The 12506-nt window shown below is 44.0% G+C and overlaps 1 protein-coding gene across 2 annotated transcripts; it reads right to left on the reverse strand.

Moving 5' to 3' along the window:
• Positions 1-27: 27 nt before the first annotated feature.
• LOC139560280 (vang-like protein 2) lies at positions 28-11051 on the reverse strand. Of its 2 annotated transcripts, none has more exons than XM_071376918.1 (8): positions 10583-11051; positions 4860-5246; positions 4475-4598; positions 3619-4226; positions 3375-3508; positions 3071-3206; positions 2540-2786; positions 28-2032 (listed from the first exon to the last, which is right to left on the reverse strand). In XM_071376918.1, exons 2-8 carry the CDS (start codon positions 4928-4930, stop codon positions 1772-1774), a joined length of 1581 nt encoding a protein of 526 aa, XP_071233019.1. In that variant the 5' UTR covers positions 4931-5246; positions 10583-11051; the 3' UTR covers positions 28-1771. The 2 variants fall into 2 exon arrangements, with proteins under 2 accessions (XP_071233019.1, XP_071233020.1); XM_071376919.1 differs by having other exon boundaries at positions 4860-5181; positions 10583-11041.
• Positions 11052-12506: the final 1455 nt, after the last annotated feature.

The following is a 12506-nucleotide window of genomic DNA, read 5'->3' on the forward strand; positions in this document are numbered from 1 at the left end:
AGTCGCCCTAAAAAAGACACAATAGTCTTCACAAGCCATAATGTTTAATAAAAATGACATTTACACTTACTTTCCCTGTTGTACATGCTGGTTGAGAGAATGCCAAAAGTGTGCAAAGCGCTCAAGGCAAAGGGTGGCTACTTAGAAGAATCTCAAATATTAAACATATTTAAAAAAAAATGTGGTTACTACATGATTCCATATGTGTTATTTCATAGTTTTGATGTCTTCACTATTATTCTACAATGTAGAAAATAGTACAGATAAAGAAAAACTGAGTAGGTGTGACCAAACTTGTGACTGGTACTGCACATACACAACATGTCCAAGAAAGAAATGACTTCCTAGTGAGGGTGGTAGGATGTTGTCACTAGAGGGTCATATTGAATAATGGGGTGCTGTGGAAAACAAAAGGCCATAAAAGAACTCCGAAGGGAACGAGTAGAAAGAGTGTTTTAGGTAAAAAAGAGAAGTTTAAACCCCATCGGAATTACTTTTCAATTCGACATCTTTCTCTGAATTAAAATTCAGATTCCATTACGTCTTTAATCATATTCTCGTCAGCAGGCTTACAGTATTGTTTTTCTTAACAGGACCAGAGAATGAAAGACAGGTCTTCATACAATCACAACTTTGTGTATGTGAGAAAAGCAGAGACGGGGAGAACAGGAGTAAAAACATGGAGCACACTATACAAGCTACTATTATCAATAAAGAAACATTCAAATCTTTGTACACACACCACCTCTTTTCCAAAAGTAAAAACATTTTTTTTTTATTGAATTAACTTAATAAAAAATATATAGAAAACAAAAACAACCTCATATAAAATGTATTTAAACCCACAATTCTAGCATGCATAAAAAAAACGGAACGACAATCATTAGCGTTGATGTTATCATCAATTATGTCAAACCAGTTGTGAACTTTCATTGGTTGTTCTCACAGAAATGTACGGTATTAGAGTTCTAACTGCTTGAATAGAAATGATTGGCAGTCATGTTGTGGCTCAGAAGATGAACTGCACCAAACTGTTGTCTAAGTAGCAACATTAGGCTGCCAGTTTACAGTACATCTGGGTTCGAACCGAGAGGTTTAGTGGTCAGAGAAGTGGTTCTTTGCCAGAGATCACCGGCCAGCATTTCATAGTTCACACATGGGTAAGGCTGTTACTGTGCTTGTTTGAATGTTTTACAAATGTGGCACAATCTGGTGATTTGCTATGACTGCAGACAACTTGCAGTGAGGATACAATCACATGTCCCTGGTCAGAGTGAGATGGGTGGAGGACAGTGGACACAGGATAAAGACAAGGCAAGTCCATTCAAATCAGCTTCATGGAACAAAAGGTTATGCAGGAAAGTCAGTCTGAGAAACATTGTAAGAATGCTGTCCCAAGGCAGGAATGATTTACTCACTCAATGTTATCAAATCATGATAACGTTTGTGTAAAAAAGGCCAGTGTACAATTAAATGATACCACATATACATGGAATAAGACTCTACAACACACAGTCTCTCAGTTACAACAAGCTCAGGAATGTAGTTCCTTTGCAAACTGATGGAGACAGTTGGCCTACAGACAAGAAACACCTTAAGGGAATTTTACAGTGTCATAAAACATGGTCAAGGCATCCATTTTCTGTCTTTGGAAGATCGTAACTTCCTCCCATTCTGTTAACATCCATGACAATGGTTCAATAGGAGAGTACATGATGATCTAGCACCCTGCGTATCCCAGTAGGATCAGGGGCCTCCACTGACCCCCCCTTCACACAGAGGTCTCCGACTGCAGCCTCATCACAAACTTGTGGCTCTTGGGGTCGATAAACTCCTCACCGATACGCAGGAAGGGGAGGGGCTGCACCGTGACGACAAGGGAGAAGTCGAGGCGGCGCAGGGAGAAGACCAGACCCTGACGCAGGGCAGAGGTTACCGGCTCCTCGCTCACTAGAGTCCACTGGCGCCCCCTGCCATTCTCACGCTGGTACTGCATGGTAGGGCCTGGGCTCACATAACGCTCCAGGAATGCCTGGACAGACAAGATAAAATACAGCCTTTCAAAATCAACCTGAATAAGGAAGACATGTGAATGGGTAAAAAGAAGATGAGTAGTTGTGTACAAGTTAGAATTTGAATTCTAGATCTGATCAAATGCATGCTATTTTTTAGGGCTGGGAGGATACCAGTATAGCGATGCACTTGAGTATTGTGGCAAGGAAAGCGTATTTGACTTCTTTAGGAAAGTCCTAATGTTGAAAACAAATATAATTATGCCGTCATCCAGCCACATGTATTTATTTTCCAAGCTGTAGCAGACAATATTTTACATATAGCAGGTTTTTAAAACCAAACAGTAAGGTCTGCTTCGTGTTTTAATTTTTGTAATGGAAAAAATATCGCAACACTGGTATCATCCCGGCCCTTCTATTTATCCCAAAAGCTGGTGTAACATTGTACCCAGAGTCACACAATGTACCTCTTCTATTTTAACATGATATATTATAGACTCCAAGAGAACATGATCAATTCTGCTCACCTTGGGGGTCATGTTGTGGGTGATACAGAACTGCAGGTGCGTGAGGATGCTCTCCATGCTGTGGTAGGGCTGCTGGCGCGTGGTCCTCAGGTACTTCTGCATGGCCCGCGCCATGGGGGCGAAGATGGCCTGAGCCGCCTCCCGGGGGTCCATCACCTCACGGGGGTGTTTGTGGGACGAGCCTGCGGGGTCATCATCATGGAGACGCTTGATGTGGGTGAAGGCCTCTTCCACCGCCACTACCAACCTGGACAACGCCACAATAAATCATTATGATCAGTGTTAGTGTTATTAATACCATCAGCAACAGCACTATGATACAGGAGAACTCAATGGGCAGTGGCATCAGTCATCATAACTGAGCCTGAAATACACTATGAAAAGGGACTGGTTATCCTCCAGCAACGTACATAGCAACAAGACTCACTGGAGACAAACAGAACAGGGACATTAACAGGGTTCTTCTTTCCCTAATCACTTTAAAAGCATATTACAGACATGTATAGGGGGACAGGATGTGGTCGGTCTTACCTGGCCTTGCGCTTGCGGCACCTGCGGTCCATCTCGGCCTCCTCGTAGTAGTACTCGTTGTGGGAGTTGTCTCTCCTGCGGGCCGCAGCAGCGATCATGGCCCGGGACTGACTGGTGGAGTTATTGGTGCTGTTCTCTGTGGATCAATACATCAGTCAGTGGATGGATTAATAGGAGGGAGGGAGGATAGATGGATGAGTGGGTTGACAAATTACTGGATGGGTGGATTGATGGACAGTTGGACGGATGAATGGAAAGATACTGTAAGGTAGAGCGATAGAGGGGGGTGTAGAATGCTGTTTACCGTCCAGTGAGTAGACTTTGAATCCAGACATCTTCTTGGAGAGGATGGACTTGGGCAGGTTGAGCAGGGCAGGGTTGTAGACTGGGAAGTCCCTGTAGTACTGATCCAGCACCCACACTGCTGCCCTCTGGATACTGGAACACACAATCATCTTCAATACTATCAACATCGCAATGAGGATACGTGAACAGCACAATGCACAGCACAGACGCACAGAGACAAACACGTACACACACTCACTGACCTGAGGTGTCCGACGTTGTAGAAGCGACTAGCCCCGTCTGTGGCGCGCACCACCTTGAGGCAGAAGGCAGGCTGCAGGTGTCTGACCTCCAGCAGCACCAGGGCCAGGTACTGGATGAAGAGCAGCGCGTCCACCAGCGACGCCGCATACTCCACGATGCCTCTGTAGTCCTTCTCCCGTGGCTCCAGCACGCGCACGCCGTAGAACAGCCAGTAGGACGCCACGAACAGGAACACCAGCACCATGAGCAGGCAGCGGAAGACAAAGAAGCGGGGCAGGGTGGCGCGTGGCGGGCGCAGGAACAGCGCCCAGGAGGAGATGAGGAGCACCAGGAGTTTGAAGGCCAGGGAGACGTAGAGACCCTCGCAGGGCGTGCCGCAGGGCTCCAGGGCCTCACGCCACAGCAGCTGGGGGAGGACCAGGAAGGCCAGGGGGGTGACCAGAGCGAACAGGCCTAGGCAGCCACCCAGCACAGGCCCCAGGAAGCGCTTGCATTCCAGGGGGGACGATTCCTCCAGCTCCTTGGAGACACGCGTCAGGTCCTCGTTGGACACGCTGTGTTCTGATGTGCCTGTGACCACAGTGGTGGTCTCGCCCCAGTTGTCATCCTGCAGACAGAGACAGAGACATCGAGTAAACGTGGAGGAGAGATTGGAGGGGGGCTTTATAGAGATATAAAAGGATAGAGAGGTGGTGAATTGGATGGGTAGGGAAGATAACGGGACCTGGCGTTTTTCTGACCGCATAACCTGATCCTGGTTCAGTCACATGGTCAGGAAAAACCAACGTCCCTATTATGAGAGAAATAAATATGGAGATCTAGAGGGGTTGAAGAGGAGTAGGTTGTGATTCTAACCCGGTCATCGCCGCGGGTCGACTCTGCGTCTAATAGTGACTCCCCAGGGGCCTGGATGGTGACAGACTTGTCCCCACGGCTGCTGCCGTCTCTGCTCTTGGAGCGATGTCTGTCCCGCCGATCCCTGGGTAAAAGAAACAGGACAGCCACACAGTTATGTCAGCGTGTTAAGCCTCTGTCATTGCATAACCGAGGCCTGGGGGTACATGTGTTTTGTGTGTGGTTGCTCACCAATGTGCCCATTGACTAATGGATCGATGTGTGTGCGTATTACAAATGCGTTTGAGCCTAGTGTTTCACTAAAACATTTGTGGAACGACTGTTTAAAGTGTACTTGCACGCTTGTGCCTTTTTTGTTGTTGTTGTCGGACTGACCCTCTGGTACCTGTGCTTGCGGGAACTGCGGGAGTGGGACGACTTGTAGGAGTAGCCCGAGTACTGTGACTCGTTGTCCATGTCTCGGGTCGGTGGATGAGGTTGACAGGCCCCTCTCCCCCCCCGTGCCTCGTTCCCTGATTCTGCCCAGCTGGCTCTTGAGCTCGGAGATGGACTTGGTGGATAGGGCCAGAGGCAGCTTTAGCAGCTCAACCTTACTCCTGAGAGAATCTATCTTGGAGGCCAAAGGACAGGGAGAAGAGCCCACCAGACAGATGGAATCAGGGAAACAATGGACTAGAAAAAGGAGGGTAGGAAGAAGAGAAGACAGACTAGACAGGGGGGGGTGAAAAGATATGATTATGAGTAGGATGGGGGGGGTTGAAGTGGACAGGCCCTGAAATAGAGAGAAGGGAATTAGTGACAAAAACAAACTCCTATCCCGAATCTGGTGTTTAAATCCAACCCAATTTCATTTTACATTTCATTTTTTGTCATTTAGCAGTTGCTCTTATTCAGAGCAACTTACAGTTAGTGCATTCATCTTAAAATAGCTAGGTGGGACAACCACATGTCTCAGTCATAGTAAGTACATTTTTCCTCAACGTAGCTTTCAGCACACTCAATGCTAGTGGGGAGAGGGTGGGGGCGGGTTCTGTTTTTTTTTTTTTTTTTTTTTAAACCTTTATTTAATCAGGTAAGACCAATTGAGGTTAAAAAACTATTTTGCGGGAGCGACCTGACAATGAGGCAAAACAGGGAAATAGCAGCATGTACATAAAATATTACCGAAAAATACAAAATACAGACAAAGTTTCACAAGTCCAGAGGGAAACTGGTTCCACCATTGTGGTGCCAGGACAGAGAGGAGCTTTGACTGGGCTGAGTGGGAGCTGCCCTCCCATAGGGGTGGGTGGGTCAAGAGACCAGAGGTGGCAGAGCAGGGTACTGGGGTTTGGGGTGTAGGGTTTAAGCATAGCCTGAAAGTGTTTGTGGGTATTTGACCCTGACCGTCTGCGCAACTGAAGACATGTTACCTCTCGGGGTGAATACAAGCCTTTTGATCTCAGACAGGGTTGGCCCTCAACTAGTTCTACAGACAATACGTCTGCAGTGAGCCGAGGTCCAGGAAAGCTTACAGATCTGATACAATGGAGTCATATTGGATTACTGTGTTTTCACAAACTTGTTTGCCCTCGCCCTCTCTTTCCCTATCTCACATTCCCTCTTGGTCTCCCTTGGCCCCCTGGGTAACAGGGCCTCTCCGCTTCTGGTGATGATGAAAATAGGGTGTTCAGATGGAGGGAATTGGAGGCTGACAGTTTCCATGGAAATGGACCTTACATCACCCTCTCCTACCCCGAGAAACTGTATTGGCTTACCATGTTAATTGGACAGTTTGATTTGTCACATATGGGGCAATAGTCAGTCATGGCCATGCATGCTGGGCATTACATTTAACAACTAACTCCATTAAACTGCCAGTCTATTCTTAACTGTGTGTATCTGTTTACATGCACAAGTTGACTTGAGCCTCGTCTTGGGAAGTGCCCCACTGTTTATGCTATAAAAACCCATAGCCTTTGTACCCTCCAATGGAAACCTAAGGGCCCCTGAGCATTTGCTGAACTTCAGCTCCCATCACATGCTGTGCAGCCCTGGGAGGGTGTGGTGCATATAAGAGTTTTTTTTTTTACATGGGCGATACATTGGCGATTATATATGACAACTACAAGGAACAACATGAAACTTCTAAAGAAGCCAGGCTTGGTATTTATAGCAGATTTTGAAAAGGCCTTTGAAAAAGTAATACTGGATTTTATATATAAATGCCTGGATTTTTTCCATTTCAATGAGTCTCTTATTCAATGGGTAAAAGTAATGTATAGTAATCCCAGGTGTAAAATAGTAAATAGTGGCTACTTCTGAGAGTTTTGAACCATTACGAGGAGTTAAACATAGGGTGCCCACTGTCACCATATCAATTCGCTATGGCCATCGAAATGCTAGCTATTAAAAGCAGATCAAATAACAGAGGATTAGAAATCCAAAGCCTAAAAACAAAAAGGTGTCCATGTATGCCAATGAATATGAACTGGGTGGGCTGAGATTAAATATAAAAGCACTAAATCTCAAAAAGCTTCACTTACACAAAAGTTTTATGTTAGCACAGCTGAAAACTGTTGTTCTGATTAAAGAAGCAATACAACTGGCCTTCTTTAGACTGGCTGAGTATCTGGAGCATCAGCATTTGTGTACAGGCTCAAAATGGCCAGAAACAAAGCACTTTCTTCTGAAACTCCTCAGTCTATTCTTGTTCTGAGAAATGAAGGCTATTCCAATGCGAGAAATTGGCAAGAAACTGAAGATCTCGTACAACGCTGTGTACTACTCCCTTCACAGAACAGCGAAAACTGGATCTAACCAGAATAGAAAGAGGAGTGGGAGGCCACAGTGCACAACTGAGCAAGAGGACAAGTACATTAAAGTGTCTAGTTTGGGAAACTGACGCCTGACAAGTCCTCAACTGGCAGCTTCAATAAATAGTACCCGCAAAACACCAGTCTCAACGTCAACAGTGAAGAGGCGACTCCAGGATGCTGGCCTTCTAGGCAGGAGTTGACGCCATCTGTCAAGCATGGTGTAGGTATTGTGACGGTCTGGGGGTGCTTTGGTGGTGGTAAAGTGGGAGATTTGTACAGGGTAAAAGGGATCTTGAAGAAGGAAGGCTATCACACCATTTTGCAATGCCATGCCATACAGTGGATGGTACTTAATTGGAGCCAATTTCATCCTACAACAGGACAATGACCCAAACCACAGCTCCAAACTATGCAAGAACTATTTAGGGAAGAAGTCAGCTGGTATTCTGTCTATAATGGAGTGGCCAGCACAGTCACCAGATCTCAACCCTATTGAGCTGTTGTGGGAGCAGCTTGACCGTATGGTACAGAAGAAGTGCCCATTAAGCCAACCAAATTGTGGGAGGTGCTTCAGGAAGCATGGAATGACTAGAATGCCAAAGGTCTGCAAGGCTGTAATTGCTGCAAATGGAGGATTCTTTGACGAAAGCAAAGTTTGAAGGACACAATTATTATTTCAATTTAAAAAAATCATTATTTATAACCTTGTCAACGTCTTGACTATATTTCCTATTCATTTTGCAACTCATTTCATGTATGGTTTCATGGAAAACGAGGACATTTCTCAGTGACCCCGAACTTTTGAACGGTAATGCGTGTGTGTATATAAGATCTAGCCATACCACCATAGCAATACATACCACCATAGATGGCACCATAGTAAATGGGGGATTGTTTCTCAGGGTTAATCCTTGCCAGAAGATACTGTCCCTACCATTATGCTTGTTTACAGTGAGCTGCACTGGGGTTGAAGGCAATCATGGTAACCATGATGGTAACCATGATTGCCTTCCAACCCCAGTGTAGCTCACTGTAAACAAGCGTAACGGTAGGGCCAGTATCTTCTGGCAAATCTAATCCATATAATGTAGATAGGGAAAATATGCAAACATCTGCCGAGTATGCTGGCATCTATCAGATTCATCTGCCACTGCTTGTAGAAAATTCATACACAAGCAAGCCCAGTACCCACTCTGACCCCTTGAGTAGCTACCTCAAATGAAAGTCAAATGATATATCCAAATCAACCTCAGTCACTCTTAGAAGTCTAATCTGGCCCTGTTGTCAGGGATTTAAGATAATGACCCAGTCAGATAAGCCAACGCCAAAGGCAGGGCTTGCCTGACCGTGCATAAACTATCATGCACGTCTCGTTGCCCCACAGTGAGCATCACAGATGCCTTTACCTTTTCTGAGTACACATCTCTCTCTCTTCGCATGGCTCTACAATTACTAGCCTAATATAATATGACAACATCTCCTTCATCTCTTCCAAATCTTAATGCTTTAATGGAGCTTGGTAAATATAAACAGAGGAGGTGATATACCTCTAACTACATCCCCACACAGAAATACCATTCAAAGCCATTGGACAAATCAACGTTTTCTACATTTCATGAAATCCAAACTTCCACCAGCTGTTTGAGGGAGTGGAAAAGTCCAAACAACTGATTGTGGCAACGAGGTATGTAACTTCATGTATGAGTAATATGAAGCCAAAAGACTTCAACTGTGAAAATAAACATGCACAGCCCAGTACAGTGGTAGAGAGTGAGTGAGTATGAGGGGGCCACACACACCATTTCAACCCCCACCCACCTACTGCTAACTGCAGTGACAACAGAAAACCAAGTGAAAAACAGACAACTGCACTCTCAACCTTTGTGCCCAGTGCTCCTATGAAGTGGAGCAGGTGTAAAAGTGGAGCAGGTGTACAATGTAAAAGATGGGGTGTGACCAAATCAACATACGGTCTATGGACTGGACAAAGCAGGCTTGTTACAACATTGTTACCAGAGGGGCAAGACAGTTTACCATTCACCTGCCAAGAAACTTTTCTGTGACCATATCCAAGCATGGATTTGAGGTTACCACTGTCCAAAGTCTTGCCTCAATCACCACTTGTCTATTTTGTCGTGATGTGCCCTTTGTGCTGTTGTCTGTGCCCAAAAATGTTTGTACCCTGTTTTGTGCTGCTGCCATGTTGTGTTGCTACCATGCTGTGTTGTCATGTGTTGATGCCATGCTATGTTGTCATCTTAGGTCTCTCTTCATGTAGTGTTGTGTTGTCTCTGGTCGTGATGTGCAATTTGTCCAATATTTTAATTTAATTTATTTTTAATCTCAGCCCTCATCCCCACAGGAGGGCTTTTACCTTTTGGTAGGCCATCATTGTAAATAATTTGTTCTTAACTGACTTGCCTAGTTAAATAAAAAAATAAAACTATGCCTCTAATCTAATGGGCCTGTTTATTTTGAGAGCCACATGCAGCTGGGACAATAGCAGTTGCACTGGGAACTCTACATTAGCCCTAGCAAAAGCTAATTACATGAGAAAAATAGGCATAAAATAAGCAAATAAAGATTAATCTTGTAGGCAGATTGCTGTGGCAAAGTTGGTCGTTGTAACTTCATTAGCATAGGACCATTTTGATTTCATAGGCCTAACTTAACGTTTAACTTAAAACATTCAAAACTCAGTAATTGTGTAGTTTACGAAGTGAAAGCTTAACATTCGCCATAATTTGAGGTACTGTAGTAGCCTACTGTAGACATAATGTTTCACTTTAGTCTTTAGACTAGATTACACATTTGTAACATGCATATCTGCAGTCCTTGTTAATATCTTGCTACGTTGTTACAGTGTTGCAAGTGTAACAAGGTTACAAACATGTAATTTAGCCACCAGCTGAATCAGATACACTGTAGCTAACTATATTCGTAACAAATAGTGGCATGCCTCATTTCATTACCGGTCGGTTTGGAACAGGGACTTAAATGAAGTGTATCCACAAAAGCTTGAATGAAACAATAACATGTTACTAATTGAGCAATAACCTAGCAAACACAAAACACGTTAATCGAAGATTCAACTACGATATATACAAGTTATAAATGCCCATTTTATCCGACGTAAGCAGAAACGTATCCTCCATTATATGAGGGTTAGCAAACAATAGGGCGAGACTCTCCGGTCACTATCGAGCACAAATGGATGATCCGTTTTCCGTCTGCGAATCTTTTCCCCCATTTATTTTCGAAAGGGGAAGCCCTGGATGAACGGATCATGCACATTGAATTGAACACCAACCTTCGGCGAAATTTCTCACAGAGCTTGAAGCCACACGTGTCCTCTCAGCGTATCGTTCCCATGTCGTCGGGATGAGGGTTGGCTAATTTCTCCCAAATTGTTGGGACTCAGGATTCAACTCTTCGAACCCCGTAGCTACGTGGCCTGGGTGAAAATAACAATAGGCCCGATCACGCCAGGGGTCCTCTCTAAACTTCCCTGCAGCTTCGGTCTGGAGTGAAAACCGAGTGCGAATATAGTCTCTTCCCGACTTTTGTTTCGGAACCATGAAACCTCACCCTAGCAATATATATTATATTCCCCCTTTACTTCAATGGTCAATTATTTCCAAACATGTTCACTATATATATCCACACTGAAAAACACGCTTTCGACCCCCCGCCCAAAAAACTGTGTATGGCTACTTATCCCCAAATATCCATTCAGGTATTTTCACTTTCCTCTTTTCTCCCTCGACTGACTGGTAGACAGGGTTGCCAGGTCGAGCTACAATTTTATTTAAATGGCTTCTGAAAACCCGCGCAGAATGCCTGGAAACTCCCCCCAAAAACATCGCAGCAAGAGATGAGTTACCACATTTAACCCCTTTTCCATAACGTTATTGAGCGAATTAAGAAGTAATATCGTTGTCATTTTTAACATTTTTTCCATCAAAATAATAATTCTCGCGAGTTTAAGAATTTGTCACAAGAGAAAAGACAAATCGCCCTTCTTAAACTCTCCAGATAATTTCCCATCTTTGAAGTCGATTTAACTTGTTTTGACTGCTATGATTAAGCAATAAGGCCCGAAGAGGTGTGGTATAAGGCCAATATACCACAGCTAAGGGCTGTTCATAGCCCTTAACCGTGGTATATTGGCCATATACCACAAACACCTGAGGTGCCTTATTGCTATTATAAACTGGTTACCAATGTAATTAGAACAGTAAAAAGTTAGTTTTTGTCATTCCCGTGGTATATGTCTGATATACCATGGCTTTCAACCAATCAGCATCCAGGGCTCAAACCATCCAGTTTATAATTGTAACCTCAGGATTTTGTGGTATATGGGCAATATACCACGGCTAAGGGCTGTATCCAGGCAGTCCGCGTTGCGTCGTGCATAGGAACATCCCTTAGCCATGGTATATTGGCCATATACCACACCCCCTCATGCCTTATTACTTAGATAAATCCTGTTTGCTCATATGCATAACTATAGATAAATCTGACGGGAGAGTTTGAGTGATGAAAATTGGACAGGGGTTCCCGAAATCTCTGTGCAAGAAACACTTGGACAAACTTCAAAAAACAAATGTTGGGCTATTTGCTGGCAATTGTGCTGTTATTATGTGCCAGATGTTAAGACTACAAACTGTTATAAATTGACTATTTGCAAGATTGACTTGTTATTTCAATACGCATAGGCTACTGACAAAAATCTGGGTTTATAATTGCAATTCAACTTTGCCATGGTTTGCTGAGCTAGATGCAGGTAGCCTGTAGGCCCTGATAGGCCAACATGCCGAAGTCCACAATGAAACTGACATTAAATGTGGAGAATGATACATTTAAGATAGAGCAGTGACCATGATCACAATTGATAACTCCCAATTTAATTAACTAAAAATGACCATTAATAATTGCATAGATACACAAGGCTACAACAACAAACTGAAGTTATAGGCTATTTATTAAATCCATTTGCCAGCTCCAAGTAGGCTACACAAGTTGAACTAATTGATTTGCAATGACTCCAGTGATCTCATCATTTCATTATATTTATTGTATCAAAACAGTAGCCTGTAATGGCATAGAAATTAAAAGCCTACTTGATGGCCAACAGATGCAATGTAGCCTATCATTCTCCACATTTAATGTACTTTCATTGTGGACTTTTTCTCATAAAACACGCACGTGAGGGAGTTCCATAACTTCCACTC

This window comes from Salvelinus alpinus, chromosome 30 (assembly GCF_045679555.1).
Source record: "Salvelinus alpinus chromosome 30, SLU_Salpinus.1, whole genome shotgun sequence".
NCBI lineage: Eukaryota > Metazoa > Chordata > Actinopteri > Salmoniformes > Salmonidae > Salvelinus > Salvelinus alpinus.